General features: G+C 46.4%; 1 protein-coding gene across 1 annotated transcript; it reads right to left on the bottom strand.

Annotated features, from left to right (window-relative positions):
• Positions 1–22,127, bottom strand: LOC144101368 (eukaryotic elongation factor 2 kinase-like). Its single transcript, XM_077634495.1, has 15 exons — positions 21,473–22,127; positions 21,344–21,407; positions 13,636–14,012; positions 11,924–12,123; positions 11,651–11,688; positions 10,926–11,097; positions 10,433–10,582; positions 9,593–9,851; positions 7,139–7,302; positions 6,712–6,957; positions 5,482–5,693; positions 4,203–4,332; positions 3,914–4,038; positions 3,661–3,839; positions 1–2,352 (listed from the first exon to the last, which is right to left on the bottom strand). The coding sequence occupies exons 3-15, from the start codon at positions 13,841–13,843 to the stop codon at positions 2,246–2,248; spliced, it is 2,190 nt and encodes a 729-aa protein (XP_077490621.1). The 5' UTR covers positions 13,844–14,012; positions 21,344–21,407; positions 21,473–22,127; the 3' UTR covers positions 1–2,245.
• Between the last annotated feature and the right edge of the window lie 514 nt (positions 22,128–22,641).

The following is a 22,641-nucleotide window of genomic DNA, read 5'->3' as shown; positions in this document are numbered from 1 at the left end:
TCTCAATGAATATCACCTTTATATTCTCAACAATGCCGTACACATGGGGAACAATATGTGCATGAAATTGGAAATGGGAAGACTTAACAATAACGACTGCAATCTCAACAAAATGTGCAAGCTTTCCAGCAGTGCAACTCTGTTCCAAGGACTACAGAGCTTTGCCAAGTGTCCAGCTTGCTGCAGTCTATGCACAAGCGCGAAGTGGAGCTTTACATGACCACAAAAATACGTTACTACAACCGGTATCCCTGCTGTTGACAAACTAGAATCTGTTGACAAACTAGAATCTACGACGACAGATTAACAACGTGTATTGCCACAGTTGAAAATATTGTGGTGCAAGCACCACTGCTTTCACTGTCACAATGGCGCATGCAACATGCAGGCAGCACCACAAGTTGCCAACAGTACTTGTCCGGGCTGGGCACACTCGAGGAAGTGCAAAATACTTGACTGCCACCAAGTGTCAAGCCGTAGAGTTGATACAGACCTTCCCAATAAGGGCCCCCTGAGAGTTGCCACATTGCTCCCTAGACTGTGGCGTACACCTGGTGCCAGAGGTGGAAGCGGTAGCAGAACCGGTTTGAGACAGCCCTCGTCCGACGGAAAGGTCTATATACCGACTCTAGGATGAAAAAGACATCCTATCCATACTGTTGCTAACTGCAAGGCCAGCCATTATGGCAACATGTCGCTCTGACGCAGACCAAATGCACGGCGTACTAATATGACACCGTTCACATTTGTGCAGTTTGTCTTGCTATATGGCAGCATTTTTGCAATGTTCTTTCAAGATTAGGGTGCTCATCCTTCTTAAATAGATGTCAATGCTTCCTAAAGCAGGAAGTTGTTAATTTTTCGTCTTTTTGAGCAAGTATTCTAGGTGGTACTGACTGCATGTCAAACAGTTGTGGATGGTACTGCCAACCTGTCGCAGAGTGACAAGCATCATATTCCACTTGCCATACTATACACTACAAGTATGAGCGGCGCTGGGCGTGTACAAGACAGCTGTTCCGTTGCTCAATGAACCGCCCAGAACATGTCCGTCCAACAGTGGCGCTCGTGTCACACAATACCAGTTCCAAAGGAACTACAATACACTGCTCTCTCTCGCATGCATTAGCAGCGCCCAGTCCAACATGCCTACCACACAAACACGCAACTAGACTTTGAACCATCCAAAATTCCCAAGGGTGCCCAGCGCAGGACTATAGTCGGCACAAAACCAGGAGCTAGCACCAAGACGGGGAGCACAAAGCAGTAACATGCAACAATCTACACTAAAGTGCTCAATGTTACATCCGGAACAATGTCAGTGCATTTACATCACTAAAATTGTGCAGACAGACTTTTCGTCGAGACACAAGCCTGCCTCAAACTTTTCAACATCACCGGCGAGTTTGAGAACAGATGCGCTCCTCGATTCACTATATACCGCTTCTTCATATACTTCAAGCTGTAGGTCATCCTCAGCTTAAGAAAAATAAACAGCACCAGGGAGAGATCGTGATCAACTTGCATTCTTTCTCCTTTGACGTAACACCAAAAAAATATATCTTCAGGTCACGGGCAAGCAAAACATGCACAAAGATTATGGCAAAAATGCGGACATTCGACAAACTCTTGCAGGAAGCAAAACGAATCATCAGCCATGTATGGGTAGCGGGCGAAATTGGGGTCGCCCAACCCTCAACAGATCACAGCGCCAAATGCTGCATTTGACTCAAGCAAGTGGCAAGTAGCATTTTGTTTTTTTCTCAACTGTCTTGCCACATGCCATTTATGTCAGGGCCTTGCATATTTGACCATCACCAAATTGAACTGGCAAACGAAATCCCATCACTTGTGAAATCAAAACAAAAAGCAAACAAAAAGACATCACAGAGATTGCTTCCCTTTTTTAGTACACACCCCTGAGCGCATGCTTTTGTCAAAACAAGTAACAGCTGGTTCTGGCGCACGCCAAAGACCGGCAAACTGCACAATCAAAACCTTCTATGCCATTGACCATCCTTTCAGAAGAGGCCCCGCCAAATGAAACAAACAAAGGGCTAACACAGACGCCTTCTCTCACAAGAGGGGAAAACAAAAACGGACAAGACATGACTGAGAATTTAACTCGCAGTGTAAGGAACAACACTGCCCCCCCCCCCAATAAAAAGCAACGAGACACACAACAACAAGTAACGCACAGATCTGCACACAACATGTCAGCTGGCCACAAAAGACTAGCAGCTTCTTAGCACGCCTCCTGCTGAGCTTCCTCGGCCAACTGGTAGTACTTGTTGGCCAGGCGCCCCTTCATGGCGGCCGTGGCGGCTGTTGCTGCTTCCTGGTACAACTCCCCTGGAAGAGGAAGCAAGAACGGTTAAGCCTGCTACAGCAGTAGCAAAGAACAACATCAACAGTTGGAAACAACAGCCTGCAACGTGCTTTATTACTATTACTCTGCTAACTAACTGAAGAAAACAAATCAACTCTCCAATGTTTCGCAGCAAGTCTGGAAATAAAATTCTTGAGACTAATTTTGTTTTGTGATTAACTCTGTTTAATTTAGTTAACCTGAAAGGCTTGAATGACAGACTTTAAAATCTCATTAATATGAAAAACTGGATCAACTGGACAACCCGTCTGGTCCCATCAAACTTGTGTGCTATTCCGTATTATGAAACTCTTAATAAATCGGAGGAACATGACCATGATTCAGTTCATCCAGACTGCCCATGGAGCTTGTACGTGCACAGGATCTGAAGATTGGGTGACAATGGTAGTGTGTGGGCGACTCGGAAGTCTGGCCACAACACGAGCGGCGCTGATGTCCAAATGAAATGTAAAGGCGCCGTACTCAGTGCTATGACCAACAGTCAAGAAGGCATGACAGAATGCTTCTTTTTATTTGTGCTGCGCTCTGCCACTTTCTCTTTCTCGTTGCATGTGTGTTGATAAGTGTGTTGGCAGTGTTTATGTTATAGAGGAGACTGAAATCGCTTTACATTACATCACACACGTGAACACAGGATATGTGTGTGTGTGTGTGTGTGTGTGTGTGGGGGGGGGGGAGAGAGAGAGAGAGAACTTGTGCATTGGTTGGTCTGACAGCGTTCGCACACTGAAATCACTGCAGCATTTGGAGGAACTGAAAAAATACTGTACAGTATTGCTGCATATAAGTCGACTACGAATATTAATCAACTCCAACTTGCTGCCTTGATGACCGAAAAAAAAAAAAAAAAATGTTCACTACAAACATAAGGAAACAAGCCACAATGCAGGGTACGCAATTCTCTGTCACGCTACGCCTCTAGCTCCTGCTTTATTATGAGTTTGTTACCTCTGTAACAAAGCGATGAATAAAATCCAAACTTCTGGTGCAGGATTGTCTGGCCCCGGCCAATGCGATAAAGCACCGATAATCCAACAATATCACTGCAGTTCTGTGCACACCCCAGTCCCATTATGACCACTTCATGTGACAACCATCAACTTTGCAGTGCAATAGTCATGAAAACTCTCTGAAGTTCAATATTTAACGTACTTAAAAAACGTCACAAGCCCATGACCAAACAGCTCAATGAAGAGAGCCACTCATGACAAAAGTGTTAATGGGCACCACGCAAGTTGTAGGTCAAGTTTCGAGGAGCCAAGGGCACCGACCGGCTGTGGCTGGGTCCTTCTCGAGGCCATGCCCTCCCTCCAGGTACAGCTCAGCCTGCCTGGCCAGCAGCAGGTACGAGGGGTCATCCATGCAACCGTCGTACTCGCCCCCCTCGTCGTTATCTGTCGTGGTCACCGCCAGGTTGTACCACATCACCGCCTCCTGCCAGTTGCGCTGCCTGCACAACAGCCAGCAACAATGTTTCCTTCCGCTCACAGCTACCTGGAAAACAAGCGGAGTGAGGCGACATACTTGCGACAGCCAAGACCCTGGCCCGAGTCCAACGCCTTGGCCAGGGCAATCATGGAGCCCCGGTCTCCGGCCCTCGCAGCTTGCTCCAGGTACTCGACACCCTTGGACATGTTCTCATCAGTCTCCTGCAAACCGCACGAAAGACTGTTTACAAATTTCTCAACTCAAAGGTCATTTCATGCCCCGATAATGCAGGCTGCCTATCAGATATGCAATGCGATTCCTAAAATTCGTTAAACTTTGTGCTTAAGCCATGCCACTCTGATCGGAGGAATGCCGCAGTTCTCACCGGCAGCGTCCAGTCCCCAAGAAGGTCATGGGGCAGCCCCAGATGCACCTTGGACAGCACGAGCAAGGCCTCCAGAACGCCGCAACGGGCTGCTTGCTCCAAATGGAACACGGCCGCTTGCTGGTCATACCTGAGTTTTGCAAGTCGGAAGGGTTTGGTTGGCTTTTGAGGTGAACTAAAAACAACACTGTGGTAAACCACTGAAACGGGCTTGTGGCCCGGCACTCAGTGACTGAATGCTGCGCTCCTAAAGGGTACCTTCTGGCAGCTGGCTAGCACAAACCTTACTGATCGGTGCAGATGGTTCTTGTGTCTTAGAAACTATGGAATCTAGCAGAATACGAATCTGGCACTACTAATGCTGTTTACTATAAATGACAGCCTGAGTGTTCTGACACAACTATCACCGGAAGAAATTTGCTGTTGATCTTTTGCTGACATTTCAGGGTGTATAAGTGACTGAGGCTATATAACACACCAAACAGAGGCGGGATTGTTATTAAGAGAAGCATCACCTGCAGGGGCGTAATGCGCAGCTCGATATATGGAATTTTCCGGGGGGGTATATGGAATTTTCCGGGCAGCAGTTCGATAAACCTTTGCACGACATTTCCAACAGGCTATTCGGACAGTTCGATATAAGCAACAATTCTATACATCTAGGATCAACTGTAGTTTACAATACTTGCTTCTTTTAGGAACCTATAGAAGTATGATGAATCTACAACTGAATTTCCTCCTAAGAGCACGCCAGGCTGGAAAGGAACGTATTCATTGTAAAACTGCATGAAATGCTCATTTCCTATTTTGTCAAGTTTCGTGCATGAAAACAATGTGGTTTACTATGACCCCATCTCTGCATACATGAAAGGCAGGTTTGTCTTGTTTCACGGGTATGAAGCTGTGCATCAGGAGCCTGCGCATCCAATGAGAGAATGGCACACACTCGTTTTGACGAAGCATTCTTTGTACCTGCACAACTGCCACTTTCCCAAAATCAGCTTTATGTGCTTAAGCTTGGAAGCTTTATTTTTTGTTGTTTCTGTCTTTAGAAACGCTTTCGTTCCTTAACTATTTATGTCAACAGCAACAGTGTTTGGTTTATTGTTCTGTAACCACTCCTACGTTGCTGCATAATTAAAAGCAGTTGTTTACTTTATTGTCCCATGCAGTCAGCCGTTCAGCTCTCTGTACTGCATGCTGACTCCATTAAAAATAATAACGAAAGCCCTTTACAAAGGTGCGCCACAGCCCGTCACGGTCGGTTGGGAGCACTCACTTGCCCTCCGGGTGTGTGGTGTCCCCGAAGCGGCCATTTTCGTGGCACTTGGCCATCTCCAGGTGGATCTGGCCAAGGATCGAGCGCTGGGACTCGTGCAGGGGCCTCCCCTGCTGCTGCCTGGCCAGCTGCCGCAGCTGCACCTCGTCCAGCACCGTTGATGGCCGCGCACGCTGCGCCACCAGCCGCTGGAACTCTGCACGCTCGTGCTCCTGAAACCACAAAGGTGGCGCACTGTCCAAATGGGGCACAGACACTGGGTGTGTTACTGTGCTTCATATGCAAAATGACCATGGAAGGCTATTATTAACCCCCCTCCATCTGTGATCCCCAGCGGACTAAGCCACCAGTCGGAAAAGGTGGACGTCTGCCTGGGTACACTTGTGTGGATGTAACACCCGTACCAAGGTTTGTGGAGAATGGGAAGATATGAGGATCACAAAGATGCAAGGATAACGAAGATGTGAGAACATGCCATCTCAGGCCACCATGCAAGCATTACGAAAACATTATAGCATGCAAACATTATACAGCGAAACCTGTTATAGGGACCACGGACAATGGGCAAGCACATATGCGTCCGCAGCGAAACTAGGGCACTCGCGGGCTGCACGGCCAGCCAAAGGGTTACATTACAAACAACACAACACAACACAAGGGAAGATGCGGAATGCGTGACACACATCTTGACGACACAGGTGGCGCGTTGAAGGCTTGCCGTGCTTCCCCACCACCAATGGCCAGCGGTAATGGAGAACTAGCCTAATCAAGCCCTTCCAACTCTGGAACGTGAACACCGCACAGATCGGCAACAGGACCCCGTTTGGGCCTGGACTCAAACTTACATACAAGGTGCATGCATTTCACCTTCCACGTTCATAGTACCCTGGCAAAGGCCGGGGCTCTGGGACGAAAACGCTAAGCACCGTCCTGTTTCTCAGCTTGGTGGCGGTCTTGCGACCTCTCGCCAAAACAATGCCCTATACATCACTTAATGAGGACGCAAGACCGAAGCGGGGAAAACGAAACGGAGAGCGATTGGCACCGGTTCTAGGAGGTGCCTCCCTTTGGATGGAGACAAGCAGCGTGCCCGCCCGCAACACGCTCGCTAACACCCTACGTGTGGGAAGGCACTCAAGAGGCCTAAGCTCCACAAAGTGACGCCTATCATGGCCAAGGCTGTCAAGTTCACAAAAATGCTTCAGTAAAGGGAAGAGCAAATGTACTTACGTCTCCGATGGTGCTACTCTCGGAGTCGTAGCGCTGGCGTCGTCTGAGGCGGGCGGGCACGGCGCTGGGTCGCTCTCCGCCATTCATGTGCTGGCCATTGGCAGGTAGGTGCCCGTTGGTGATCTGGTGCTGCAGGGTCTCGGTGTCCTCAGAGTCGCTGCCGAGCTCCAGGTCATGCGAGTAGTCTTCCAGGGTGTCCTCACTGCCGCTGCTCAGGCTGCGGAAGCCGCTGTCCTGTTGCTGCAGCTGCAAAAGGCAGCAAGCAGTACAAGGTGAAAACTACAGAGCTAAAGGAAACTGATGACTTCCATTATGACGCTGACTATTAGACTACTACAATGATTAATTCAATTATCCATTATGACGTGCATAATAATTTTCACAACAAAAGAAGCCTTACTGACTCAGAGAATGACAGTGCACTCACCGCCGGGGGTGCGTTGTGCTCATGTGAGAAGTCTGGGGGGCTGCTGTAGGTGCGAATGCGCTGCTTTGGGGGCCCAAAGGCTTCCGCCCAGTGGCTTCGCTCGTACTCAGACATACCCACACACAGCTCTTCGTGCCCACGTAGCCGTGTCTTGGCCCCCTGGGCTGCAACGAGAGTTGGCATCATCTAATACCCACATGGGCATGCTAGAACAGAACGTGCACACCAGCGTTGTGTACAATGCACCCTCCTATGAAGACGAGCAGTCAACCATTACATAAATAATCTCAGAGGGCTTAGTCAAACACTCCTCCCAAAAATAACGACTTCCCCGAAGTGGTTGTACAGGGTTGGTCAAAGGTCTGCTTTGAGCCCCAAAGTGGAGCATCTACAACATTCCCAAAACTGGGGCTGAATCCACGAAACAGTTCGCTTTGGAACGCGTTCGCTTTCTCTCTCGCCACCCTGCTCCATTTGCCGTGTGTCGTCACCGCTGGCGGTGATATCACTTCACGGAGGCGGGACCACGGATTTTGTTTACGTCACGAGACATGTCAATCAAGTGAAAGCGAACGCGTTCGGTCGCTGTGTGTGGAACTCTGAAAGTGGCGTTTGCTTCGGCGCGACAAGAAACATGCCGGTACCTCCCGTTGCCCCGCTGATATTAGCGGTGCTCGGCGAATGTTATCGGTGGCATCAACGGTCGCGCGTACATGACAATCCTTTCAACATGCGTGACGATGCCTTCCGAAGGCATTTCAGGCTGTCGAAGGGACTTGTACGCCGACTATGCGCAGAGCTAAAACCCCCACCTTGGACCAACGAGGAAAAGTGCGCTCACAACAGAGCACAAAATACTCTGCGCGCTACGGTTCTTCGCTACCGGGGGCTTCCAGGCGGCAGCGAGGCAACTATACGGCTCCCGAAGTCGTCTGTGAGCCGAACGATTTTGGCCGTCGCTCAGGCAATCGTGCGTGTCGGCACGAGAGGTTAAAAACTCACAGAAGTTAGCATATGTCCCCTTAAAAATACAAGCAACCGAGATGGGACCGCCCAAAAAAGCCGATTGGCTGTTGCCTGCCCCCTTGTCCTCCCACAGTGTTCGTCCCATCCTTCTCCCTCGGATGCCTACGCCAAATTGATGTCACGGCAAAGCGAACTCTTTCGTGGATTCGGCCCCTGAAAATCTCTGGAAGGTGAGGGGAAGCTTTATCCTCACCCCTGAGGTCGTTGGCAGCTGAATATGAGCTTCAACTCTATGACTGCACTGTTTAAAAGTCGTCCCTGTGGCCTGGGAACTTTTGACCAATACTGTACATGCATAAGAAACCTCCTGCGCACTTCTCAATGTTCACACGATCAGTCTTCTAACAGTGGTAATGCGCACACACTTCAGTCCAAGTGAAGAAGTTAGAAAAAGGCAGGGAGGTTTCAAGTGTTGTCACTAGTGATGACCGTCAATGACGCCCCACTGTTTGCCAGAGCAGCAGCAATTACTTAACCCTTGCGTGGCTACAGTTTTCTGTGCCATTTTAGGATGAACGCACCGATGCATTTCTCGTACCGCACAACAGACATGACAATACAATAAAAAAGCCAGACCTTCACTACTTGAAAATGATCTAAGCATTTTATGCAATTGGCATGCGCATATAATAAGTGGTATGTATTCCAATAAATTAGCAAGCAATGGCTTTAGGTTCTGATGCCACGGCCACACAGTAAACAAAAAAGACACTTTATTTTGCAATAACCTAAAGCACACTAAACTTACTATACCTCGTTAGCCCATCATTACACTACCACTCTGGTGAACGCACCAGTGCCACAGTCAAGGTGTGCATCACCAACAAAGGGAGAAAGATATTAAATAAACTTAATTAATGAGCATCCTTTAACATTTATGAGCACCCTCTAACAGACCTGCACTGCAGAAATATATAAAAAAAAAACTGGTTGAATTATTAAGGAAATATGAGTACTGGAAAAGAATCGACAAATTATGATAATTGCTAAATGTCTAAGAACAAAACTGAGCACAAATACCGAAGCGCTCATAATAGATGAACAAAAAATTCAAAACTATTTCAGCACTTGCTAATGCAACAGTACGATTGCAGATGTTTTAAGCTTTTTGCTGTTAGGGTTAGCGCATTTGCAGCGAGCTATGTTCGAGCTGACCTCCTACATCTCTAGCAGCTGATAATTTGCATTGCTTAGGAAAATATTATGAAAAAGAATGTTTCTGCAATGTGAGGAATTATTAAAACACCTGTGAGTATTAATGAACACTACTCCCATTTCATGCCCCTCTATGTAATGCCCGAAAGGGCCCTTAGGGTAAATAAATTAAATGCCACAGATTACAGGCTTAAGCAACACCCATCCACGACTAACTACACACATGCCAGACGTTTGCGATTCACGCCTGTCGCCTACTGTCGAGACACTTGCCGATGGCAGAGGCGGGTGTGCCAACCAGCTTTTCGCTGGGCGCCAGGTCGAATGGGGAGAGACCGAGGCCTGTGCAGACGCAGTTGCATGTGTGTGATCGGAAGAACAGTGCCATCCCGCGCACGCCAAGGTTGCCATCGCCGTAGTCGGAGCCATGTGCAGTGTGGATCTGTGGATCCGTGTACAGGTCGCCCACTCCCTGGATGTCCACTACGAGCAGTTCGTGCCCCGAACGCTCAAAGGTGAAGTGGCTGAACGCCTGCAACAGTGATGGGAGCGCAAAAGAAACATGGATTTCAAGATGGATTCTTTCCGATCAGAAAAATGCGAAATTTTCTAATAACATGCTAAACCTTTAAGAATCTGAGATGGTGTAAACATTTGCACGGCGTTTGATTACGCATTCAACATAAGTACGCCACCTAAGCTTAGAGTTATAACAATTTTCAGTAACTGATTTAAATCGCCACACCCTTTAATGAGTATAGACACCACTGCTAATCCTGTCGCATGATGCTCGAACTGGTTATGACAATCTTTCTACATCGCAGGCTTTCCTTTTCATTATTTCTTCAGCAAACATTTTAAACTAGTTTTTTAAGCATGCAGACAATATCTAAACTGTTCAAAAATAAGAAATAGCTCATTAAGTGGAATTTCACAGGGGTGCCCAAAACATTTGAATTAAATTGAAGTTTAGCTCTTAAGAGCAATGAAAAAAACTGTCACAGTTGGTGGCGAGATAAGCGACACAGATCCTCGATTTCCGATTTCAAAGCTAGAAGGCGTAATTGTCGTTTAAAAGAAGGGGGGGGGGGGGGGGGGAAGCATGTAGCCTACATGTGGAGTGAGTCGTGTGGCCTGGGAGCTGATGAAGCCAGAGTTGGAGTTGTACTTGATGTAACTCCCTTCGATGAAGTGCTCCATGTGGTACAGTGGGCTGCCTGGCCGCTCCACAAACTCGATGATCGATACCTGGAATATGTCCACCTGCACGCCGAAGTAGCACCACTGTCAGACCCTTCAACTGCTACTGTCCAGCCACAGATGAAGCATCAAAATTTATTTACAAAATGCATTAGGTAGCTGGCAATACATGAGCGGCTGAACTCAAAGACGTGGAGCTCAGCAGAATACATAATGAACACCAAGAAATTAAAATCTTGGGAGCGACAAAGAATCTGGTGCTGTGATGAAATGAACAAGTTCGCAGCTGGTGCAGTGCGGGGGCCCTACACCTATTATACTAGCACAGGTAAAATTTTGGTTGCTTGGACAGTGGTTAAAGCGGCACTGGACAATTGAAGTGCGGGTGCTAACAGGACACACCCACCTTCTTGGGAGGATTGTGCCGGTTGAATTCCTCGGCCCACAGCTTGGCATCCATCTGCAGCCGGACATCGTCAAAGTAGGTGGTGCGGTCCACGGGCTCAAGGTACCGCTTGGCCACGTAGTTGGATGCATGCGCCCAATTCTGGGCTGGCGCAAAGCTGGACAGCTTCTTCCTGTTCACACGCACAGAATGACAACAAAATATGAGTGCCCACAATGCCATGCGATGCTTGTCAACAGAAGGCAGAATGACATTGCGAGTGACCAATGCAGGTGCTGGGACCTGTGATTTGTCCGGCATGGCGTTCGACACTCCCAGCAAATAAACTGGGAAGTATTCCTTAATTTCTGCAGATTCAGAGCCCCATTTTCACAAAAAGTAAATGCATACATTTGGCAATAAGTGTGGCACTTGACTGCGAGTTAGAACAGCTGGCACTGCGCCTAAAGTTTGCTAAAAAGCGCAGCTGTTACAAACAGACTGGGCATTGAATCCAAAACACCAATACAATTGGAATAAAATATACCCTCTATTCGCAAGTATTTCAGCTGCTCACAGCACAGCTTGCATACAAGGGTGCCTGAGCTGTGCAGTTGAACCACAATGAATATTTCACTTTGGTGCCCAGTGTGTACCGAGTGCTTCGTACATTTCTTGGATAAAAAGCATACGCCCTTGAGTAAATAGCGGAACGCAGCAAATGATATAAAGTTGACATTACTTACATTCTGAAGCATTCTCGCATGGCTCCCCGCCCGAAGGGCTGCAAGAACACAAATTTAAGGCCACGAATCAGCAGTCCGAAAATGCTGTGTACTTCACACACATTGCTGCTGCTTAGAAACAATGTGAAGTAATTGTGGTTCAAGTCACTGCAAGCTTACAGGGACAATCAGAAAGGCTAAGAGAAAAACAAAGAGCTGCTTGGAACACAAACATGCACAAGAACACACAGACACAAGTAAATATTAAGTGTCAAAAAAAAAAAAAATGCTCACGTCGGGGGCCATTTTGACCAGGGCCTCATCCTCGAGCCAGGCCTTGTTGAGGGCATTGTAGCGGTAGCGGCGCACGCGCTCCGCCTTGAACCGCTCCAGGTGGAACATGGCCCAGGGGTCCTCCATATGCAACGCCTGCCGCGCAGCGCGCTTCCACTTGAGGATCGCCATCTCCGACGGGCTCAGGGGCCGCGGGACCTCTGCATTGTGGGGTGCGAACAAGGCAATGTTTTAGAGTAACAGGCAATAAATAATAATAAAAAAAATTAACACGCCTGCTGCACTGAAACAGTTCGTACAGATAACACGACTGTTTCAAGCTGGGGACTGCACCTGCTAATTGACTTGGAGATACAATGATAGCAATAATAACAAAAACAAAAAGTCCCCGTTCTGAGAGCCAAGCAGAACATCGAGTACTGCAGTTTGCAGTGCAGTGCATAAATGTCAAATTGGGGGCTTGCAAGGCTAGCTTTCAGGAGCAAATTACCGTCGAATTGTCTTCCTTGCTCTGCAGATGTGTCGTAAAATCTTGAAGGGCCCACGACTAGGTTTGGATCTTTCAAATGAACAAACACAGTGAGCATAAAAGGCAGGCAGTTGTCTTTGCAAAATACTACATTAATTTGTGCCAATAAACAGAGGATGACTCAAATCAAAGCTTGCTTACAGCCCTTCTTGACCAGGCCAATCTTTTCGTTTGGCGAGCGCAAGTTTTAATAAGCAGGCCACCCTATATATGAGTAAATACAGTACCAACTATTCCAAATTGCTAGTCTACACTTGACAGGTCACAGAAACCAGATTAATACTAGTTCAAGTACTTCAAAATAAATCTAAACTAAATTCGAGCTCTGCTCACAAGCAACAAAATTAAATTTTTTGTCTGCACTTCTAGATTCACTTTCTAAGCAGTATATTTACTTGAACGGTGCGTTTATTTTTATTCATAACAAAAGTGAAAAGTCACCTCGAGTCTCGTAACTGAATTAATATTATTTCAATACAATACAATATCATGGACATAGTAAATTCGATATAAATATGGTAATTATTTCAATTTGAAGAGAAAAGCAAAAAAAGAATACCAACAATGCACAACTTGAAAAAGAGAATTAGCACAGTAGTGAAAAAAATTACTGCTGATTTAGCTTACTTGGCCAAATAAGCAGTATGTGTGCTAGCACGTCACGTCTCATTTCGCTTTCGGTTCGAGGTATAGGGTTCCTACGTCAGACTTCAGGCAAAGATCGGTGAAATCGGCAATTGGGGACCTTAGTGGTAGCACGCTATAAAATTTTGGAACCGCTTAACACACCTTAAGAGGTAACTGCAATAGTGGTGTGTTCTGGACCAAGTGCATATTGATGGAAGTTGATGAAGGCTGCGACACGCAATGTACAGCGCAAGAGAGTGGCAGCTAAACACAAGGGGGCAATCTATAGAACAATGCTCTCGTGCAGTGCCCAGCAAAGCTGATCTGTTTGCGCCGCCACAGGTTTGAAACCCAGGCACGGTGCAGTCACAGCCATATTAATATTTATTTTATTTGTGCACGTCCAGTTGGCTTTTGACAAATAGACAGCGAGTTTATTCGAGTTTGTAAACCTTAGTGCTAATGCACTACAATATCTTTCCCTTTTGACTTTGGCAGCCTAGTATCGATTTACCCTAAAACCAATGCAGTCGAGGGTGGTCCAACAATCACTCACCTTCCAACTTCTTCCGAGGGCTGCGCACGGGGTCGCTGATGACCTTCTTGCGCTTGAGGCCCATTGCCACCGAGAAAATAGCCGACGTGGCCTCGCCACGCCCGCCACGCACTTCCTCATCGTCGCAGTCGCGCGGAGCGTTGGGGTTGCTCCGGATGTCGTCAATGTCCAGCGGGCGCAACTCCAGATCTGCGTGCTCTTCCGCCATCGTCTCCACTGCCGCTGCTGCGTCTCCCGAGCTCTCCAGTGTCGGCGCTTTACTCCTCTGCACACAGTGCCACTTCAGATCTCAACTCCGACGGCAGCGGCACTGTCGCAGGCATCCGATGCCTCGCCCACCGCGATGGACCAGAGAAGGAATGGGCGCAGCACTGGCTCTGCAAAAGCAAAGGAAAGCAGGTTGGCTCTGTTGGGGATCCATTCCAACAAAATAAATACTAATAATAATGATGGTTATGAGGAAAGGAAAGGTGCAGCAATTGCATCACTAAGGGTAGGCACCCAAACCTTGTCATGAAGCAGTGCCACCTGCCACCGCTGGCAGGTGGCATGGCAGGTGGCGCTGGCAGTCGCAGGCCAACGACTAAAACGCAGGAACAGGTGCCTATGAACTGCGCTTTAAGAGTCACCATAGTGGAGAGGCTTGTATTAATTTAGAACGGCCAGAGTTCTTTAAGTGCACCGACACTGGACAGCATATCAGCGTCTCCGGCATTTCGCCTCCACTGGAATGCAGCACCTCTGGCTGGTCCCGCCAACATCAAAGCAACAAAGGAGCACTTCCTGCATGTGTGCATGGGGAGCCTTAACCTGTCCTACATGCCTACAGGTGGTTCCAGCAAGTGCTGCACTGACAGTCGCACCAACCAAGAGTGCTACATTTCCACCCGCTTAGGATTGGCATGAAATTGTCTCATTGCGTACTAGTTCAACCTACTAATTGCAGCCTGAAAAGAGAAAGCGCCGGGAAAAAATGAAATGATGCATTTTTAGCCAATAATATGCAGTCACTTGTTATGGCCTTCAGCGCAATAACGGAGCTATATGGGTTCTAGCTGCTGTTGGGCTCCTAAAACAAAACACTCCTTTACAGTGAGCTTCACAGAACCAGTGTGACCATACATCACATCTTTTATTTTGCAACTGTCACCTTGTTGAGACTAATAAATAAAAGCTCACTTGTTTTTGCCCACATGCAACCGAAATCAGCAAAAAAGGTCACATGATGGGAGGAACATTGGTAAGGTGGGAAAAATTCAAAGAAAATAGCAACTTGATGACAGTGTGTCCTAAGGGATTCAAGATGTGTCACAGAATGTCATTTTATAGTGATATAGTCCCGCTGAGTAGGCAAAAAATATGCAATACATGACTAGTAATACTGCAGTAGCCGTTTATTCACTGATACGAAAATTCTAGGTGACAAATGTGCAGCAGTTGGAGATCAAAATGCAGGCTCTGCCTGCTACGAAAAAGCCAGCAAACGTTACCTTGCTTTGCTTTGTGCAGGCATGAGCAGGGTTACCTCCATTTGTGCAGGCAGGAGCAGGGTTACCTCCAAAAAGGATCCACCTCAAAGGAGCCTCACAAGACTAAAAAGCTAAAATGACCCTTCCTCAAGGCAAGGTTTACCGTCTCCAAACCAAAAAGCTCTTAGGCAGCAAGGAAATGGCTCGTAGACCGCTGTCAGTCAAAGGTAGCTATACTCCGGTTTCTGCGGCGGCAGGAAGCGGCTCATATGACATAGATGGATGTGTCCGCAGCCACGAGAGCTACGGAATAAAGGAGGGACGCACACTCTTCAGGAGCTTGACTGTGCACTGTCGTTTACAACAAATGCAATTTCTGACTGCCTAGTGGCAAGCAACTTCGCTTAGAGAGGTTAACAACAGAACTTCATCTACAGGAATTGTAAATAAGGAAGACTTCGTATTCTTTATCCTTTTCAATTTGTTAATATTAACCTAATGGTAATGATCCTGAATAACGGTCTAATATTTTTTAACGTAGCGCAAAGTGCCCCAATATAAGCGCCACACTACCAATGCAGCTCACTTCAGGGATTAATTACATCAAGCAAAAAATTGTGTTTTGTTCCAAGAAAGGAAGAACGGTTTTTACTTATCCAGAAAACAAGATATGTCTACTGTCAGACAAAGATAGTACCACACCGACAAAACTGATCCCGTTTTCCTTTTCAACTGCGCATGTTATCCTCATATACACTTTCGCCTAATCTAACGCTTTTTTGCAATTTTTTACACTGCAAAAACAACTATGAAAAATTACCGTTCAACCAGACAGGCGTCTGAAAGAGCACATGTCGGACGTGAAGACCAAGAAAGTCACTTCCAACGCACTTGCGGAGCACGCCGTATCGGCAGGTCATGATATCTGCTGGTAAATGGCTTCTATCATCGCCAAAGAAAAGAACTGGCTTTTACGCCAGTATCTCGAGCCCTTGGTGATTCAGACCACCGAAAAAAGACTCAATCGTAACATCGGCAATCTCCCGCCAACCTATGCAAGATGCCTGGGACGATTATTGAAGCCTATTTAAGCGTCGCGGTTCTACAATAAAAATTTAGTGAACAAGGCTTCCGCATGGAAGCCGAAACGTCTGTTTTTCCAAAAACCTTTGGCAGCGTCTGCCTTTTTTTCTGTTGAAATGAGTTACAGACAGGATCAAAAAGATAAGTATTTCATATTAAACACAAATCACAAATATACACAGCTTTGTGATAACAGAACGATCACTTAAAAGGTAAAAAAAAAATCGATGCTTAAATTAAAAGCGGTCTCAGAATAGAGTCCCTGAGAAATGTTTGAGCCTATAGATACTATAGATGGTCTCTGGAACACGGTACGTTTAGTCGAGGATTCGACAGTATCCTGTCTGGCGAGGGGAAAGCGCAGCGATTCAAGAAAACATACACCAGCATTTATGCGACATTTAAGACATACACTTATGGTTAGTCAAAACTGCTATGACTGTCCCATGACAGCTGTTAGGTGCAAGCAGACAAGTTCCAAAGGGTGAAGCCACTAAACAAAGTGGTAGTTGCTTTAGAGTGGCATAAGGAATGTGTATGTTTTTCTTTTTGCTACAGAAGTAAGAGATGACAGCACTTGCAGAACCTTGCTCCAGAATAAATTTAAGTGAGAGAGTCCATAGTTGTCCTCATCATGGATGCGATACCATTAATCTACATACAGCGAAATGTCTGCAAAGCTGGGCGATTTTTTTTGCAGTCTTACAATTTCCAACATTTTTGACATTATCAAATACTAAACCACTGCTAATTTAAACATGGTAGAAGCGAATATTACTCCATGTGGTATGTAAACTAAGTAGAACTTTAATCAAAGGGAAAGGTTTGGGCATAAGCCTTTCAAATGCTTCTACTAGACCAAAAAGAAAAAGCTGGCTGGAGCTGGAACTGTACCCAAGCCACAAGTGCCACATTATACACTTTGCAGGCCGAGGTTACATTGACTCATTGAGACTACCTGAGACAGTATGATAAATCACTTGCTAATAAATCCTTATATGTTACCGCTAGAAAAGCCAACATTGGCAGTTGACAAATACATTGACAAGGTGTTCATTTCATCAAAAAAAGCTTGCCAAGTGCACAGTAAAATTTTAGAAGCTGAAAAATGTACTATAATTTTTCTACAATTACAATTAGACCAGTTCACTAATGATCATAAATAAGAGTGTCGACAACTACTACAGTCACAAAGTTCAAAAAAATAAATACCCCAGACCTCCATGCTTGCACAGAAATGCCAGCAAGGTCTCAAATAACCCAAAGGTAATTTATAATGACCTTTACAAAAGTGTTCACTTTCGCCTTGCTCGGCACGACGACCTCAGCCATGAGGTGAAAGCACGTGGAGAAAGTGACACACACTGAGCGAACGCAGACCGCATGTGGCCGATAAGCACAGGCCTTTCTTATCACTGTCAGCCATCAATAAAAACAACACTAGCCACAGCCAAGGGGAGGCCACAAGCAACCCTGCCAAAAGTAGGTCAGACAGGGCGTTAGCGACACCCTTGCCTCGAGAGTTGGATTAACTTCCTGCTTCAACGCATGCTTGCTCAGAGGACGGACCTACTTGCGTCGATAAACTGTACCAAAGCCGATCTTTGCATTTTGCAACTGAGAGGTTAATCTCAATTCCTCACGTTGCTGCAACCAGGATAAGACAAACGGGTTCTGATGCAACCAGTCAGGTCTAGCATTACGCACTGATGCAAAATGATCGAATGCTAGTTACAAGCTGCAGCCAGGAAATGACAAACAAAATTTTGACACCTCCAGTTAGGTTAAATCCATGCACAGTTGCCAAATGATCAAATTTTACTTTCATGTTTTCTTTTTTGAAGTAAAGAGTAGTCACTACTAGTATCATCTATACTAACAAAAGACATTGGCTTTTTGTTCTATTCCAGGCCAACATTATAAACATTTTGAGGAAAATGAACTCCAAAAGTGCAACTACATTGAGCATCTGGTCACAGTCTTTCTTTGAATAAGAACTTTGCAGACGCCTATGTTGCATAAACAGGAAACGGTTGATGCCTGTAGCGACAGAAGCAGTGACCATAAATGAATCCACACAATATGTCTAAAATGTAGCTTCTAAAGGAGTCCGGATGCCAATTTTTGGTTGCGTGTTTTCTTGCTTGAGATGGCACGTATGACATTGGAATACATGAATCTCCACATGAAATTCGTTTACACCTGGCGAATAATTTATAATTTTATTCCTTCTTTCATATTTCAACGCCTCACTTGACCTCGATGTTGTTTCAACTCGTTTGCGAAGTCATTGTCACTGTTCAACTACTGCAACTAAATTGAAAACAGCAGTAGAGCAAAAAATTGAATTATAAATTACTAGGTTTATGCAAGACTCCACATGACTATTTACATTTACTGTTATATTGCTCATCATTCTTAAGAACGCAAAACCAATGTTTAATAAGCATAACCATCTAAGTAACTAAGACAACAAGCCTTAATTAGGCTGGGTGCTCCCAGTGAAGACGCACACAGTGCCACTGATATGTCATGGCTGAACGAGCACCGTTTTTAATGTCATCCAGAAAGCCACCCCACTGGCAATGCAAAAAAAGACTCCAAGAAAGCAAACACAAAAAGTAGTTTGGATGCAATTAACATAAAGAAGCAAATAAAAAATAAACAAAGAGCAAGCGAGCAATAAATGAACTGTAAGCAAAATGCTAAGAGGTAGCAATGGCACAATGCTGTCAACAGCAGTGGCCTAGAGGTGACCTACGCACATTACCAGGCAAGGTCGCAGCATGCGAGTTGCAGCACATACTTATTATGCATGAGAATCTTGTCTCAAGCATGCATTTTAAGACAAAATCACTTCGAAGGCTACAAAGGTTCTATAAAACACACAGAACAACAATTATTCAGCAAACTTGCAAAAAGCAAGCATTAAAAAGCTTAACAGTTTTGGCGATTTAATTTTTCCTCTTAAAAGTTTTGTTCCTCACATATACTGCCCCAGACATTAGCTGTACTGTCCTTATGTCCAATAGAATGTGTGAGCTAGAAACTATCTTTGAAGCAATATTAACAAGAAAACCAATTCAACTTTTAAGCACTGAACTATGTGAAGGGAACTAGTACAATGTGAATAGCAAGGCCAAGGTACTTTCCTGAACTTTTAACATCCGTGCACACCGACTGACATTGATTAGAAGTAATTAACTAACCGAGTTATCTAAAATAATGCTATACAATATGTGAACAGCGGTACTGGTGCCATATATATGATACAGCACACTTTTGTGAAGAAAATGGGAGCAGACTTTTTTGCACAATGTTTTAAAAGCAAGTAATTCTGCTAAAATTCTAGTCATATGGTCACAAAAGAGACAATTTCATGCAGTTCTTAACATATTAAAGTTATGCTTACGTGTGTACATTTGCAAAAAATAAATGAGAATATTAGTGTCTCTCACAGCAAGAAAGCCACAGAAAAAGCAAAAAGTAGCAAGTAGTATGGAGGTCATTATAATTGGATCAGATAAGTGCCTACGCCGCCACGTCTGCCTCAAGAAATGGATTATTCTCATTCCGACTCCCTCTCTTGGGCAACGTAGACAAGTCTTTACAGTCAATTAGGTGGCCCTTTCAATGTTCTACTTGGACACATTTTATGCTGCAAGGCAGGACGTAAGTGCATGTTCCAGCTTTTTTTTTTTTTTGCAGACTTATTTGGCCTAGAAGGTTGAATATACCAAGAAATAAATACCAGACTGCGCCTCTGGAAAAAACAAGAAAGTTCTAGAGAGATCCTCAACTTTACCAATTCTTTCAACCTCATTGAAAGAATTGGTAAAGTGCAACGCTCTGCATATAATGTTTGCGCATGCATTATGTTGTCATTACAAAGTGAAGAGAAAATTGAACGAGGCATGTCACACGTTACAGCAAGACTTTCATTTGAGCTAGTTGGTTGTATAGCATGACATGGTTTATGCAAAAAGAACAGGTTAACTGTATTGTGTGTGTTGTCTGCGTCCTTTAGCGCCAATACGCTTTTTGCGTAAACCACGTCACACGCTTTCGCTTTTCTATAAAGAAAAAATATTAAATAATTTTTGCACTGGAGTGCACTAAAGGAATACACTATATTTAAAAAAAAAAGGAGAGACCACGCGCTGACACACCGAGCTAAGGTGAAATAAAGTGCAAGCAACAACTAAAAAACGAAGGCAGCGTTTCCAGCGAGGCGCTAAAATGAAAAAAAAGAGCCGTTTCTAAGTTTGGCACGCGCTCCACATGTGCTGGAACTAGGCCAGACTTGAATCCGTTTTTTGATCTCAAGATGAAATCTGCACCGCGGGGTGAAGCAACTACGGCCCCGATCAATGCACTGTTGTTTACATGCTGCCAGCATGAGCCAGCTTTTATTTAGTTTCGTTTGGCTACCTCATAAGAATTGTGTCAAGGAACAGCTGTTCCTTTCAGTAACTGTATTTCTTTCAGCGACGAGCGTTGCGCGAGCAAACACCTGCCGCTCAGAGGGTGTCATATGATCTCACTTGCGGGCACATATGCTATGACTCACGTGTCATTGATATTTACGACTTGAGACGGCGGCACGCTGCGCGAATGCAAGCGTAACTCCGCACGAGGAAGGTCGAATAATAAATATCAGGCAATTCCAACACGCGCGCGTGCATACACAAAAGAAAAAAAAAACGCTTGGGAAAAGTGAACCTGAAGCCGCAAACATATGCAAGCCGTTGACAACCGGCTTTTAAGCCCGCTCGTAACAGAGCTGTAGCAGCACTGCACAGTATCTACAACAGCCGGCATATGCATCGACAACAGACCGTCGCCCGCTCGTGAGGCGAGGTGCGATAAAGGTGTCAGACGCGCCCCTGGCAGTAATGACAAAAACGAGCAGCCGAGCTGACGGCGCGTCTAGGCGCGATAACCTTGATTTCGCTGAACGCTAAAACCGACTACACGGCTGTCCAAAACAAGGACCACCACGTGTTCAAATGGCGGCGCATGGCTTTGCAAACAAAAACATATAACGGTACTGCACCGCGCGGCGATGGGCCAGATGAGCAGCGCGCGGGCGAATCTAACCAAACCCGCAGTGCGTGGCAGTCATGTACTGCCACGACCACGTCCAAGTAGCTCACCTCGGAGGGTCGGCCAGGCGGTCTGGAGCATTAGCAGTCTCCCGAAGTCATCGAGAGGCAGCAGCTGCAAGGTCCGCGCGCATCCATTAGCCGCCGACGAGCCAGCCGTCGGTCGCCGCGGCGTCTTACCTTTCGGTGGAGCACGACGCGCTTCGTGGCGGGCTGGTTCTTGGGCTGAGCACGCATCGACAGATCGCGACAATGATGCATTCCCTGAGCGCCTGGCCCGAACTCCCCGAGCGCGCCTCGCTGCTGTCTTCTCCGCCAAGCCTCGCAGTCACCGCTGCCTCTCTCCCCACTCGCGCTCTCGCCTCGAGCTCGAAGCAGCCCCGCCGCAACCTCGGGCTTTCTTTTTTCGCGTTTCCTTTCACCGAGTCGCCGGGCAGGAGTCGGTGTCGCGCCGCTTTGCGATTCCTTCCGGCAGACGATAGACGCGGCGTCCGGCTCGGCTAGAACATATGCGTGCACCGCACCGAGCGATCACCACCGCGACGATAAGAACACTACCGCCGTACGCTGCGCTACGCCGGCTACGCTAGCGTCGCCTAGCGTCGCGTTGTTGGTGAACGTTTGTGTGTGCGGTTGTTTGTGCGGCGACCGTAGCCCATATCTCGGAGTCGAGGCAAGATGGAGCCACGCGCGATCAGCTCGCGACCGTGCACACTTTCTTGAGCGCATTTCAAACTAACGAAGAAATGCGACGACAAGAATTAGCACTGTCGCTCAACTGTAAAGTTGCATACCTGCTACAAAGCGCGCGCGCTTTGCGCACGCCACGAAAAGCACGGCCTGCATTCCGCGCAGGTGTTATTTTTACTCGGCGACGAGCTAAGGGTTCCGCCTCGCGCACTGAGAACTTTTCTTGCTCAACTTTTGCGAAGCGTTTGCCAAAAGTTCTTGACAGCTGAGGCTTCCTACCAGACACCCACGCGCTGTTCTAAAAAAAAAAAAAAAACGATTTTTTTCGTTCGTTGGAGAAAAAAATAGCAGATACACACGCAATGCCCCGCGTGCTGAGTGATATTCAGAGGATATTCGTAGTGGGGTAGATCAAAGCAAGGGGGACAAAAAATTTTTCCGCCATGATACAGCATCGAGCAGTCGACTATCCAAACACAGTCAGGTGCAGAAGACAAGACCGGTGAAGCCGGTTAATAAGCCTGTCTCATCAAAGACCGAAGCGAGCGCCCCGTTAATTTCTGGGGTAAAGTTTGCCACGTACCCTTCACTTTCCCTTGGCGCTGTCACTGCCCAATGATTGCCCTAGATCGAGTGCCCTGGTAACACTGGATTGTACC

This window comes from Amblyomma americanum, chromosome 8 (assembly GCF_052857255.1).
Source record: "Amblyomma americanum isolate KBUSLIRL-KWMA chromosome 8, ASM5285725v1, whole genome shotgun sequence".
Lineage (NCBI taxonomy): Eukaryota > Metazoa > Arthropoda > Arachnida > Ixodida > Ixodidae > Amblyomma > Amblyomma americanum.
The sequence above is the reverse complement of the archived record's forward strand: the minus strand, read 5'-3'. Positions and strand labels throughout refer to the sequence as shown.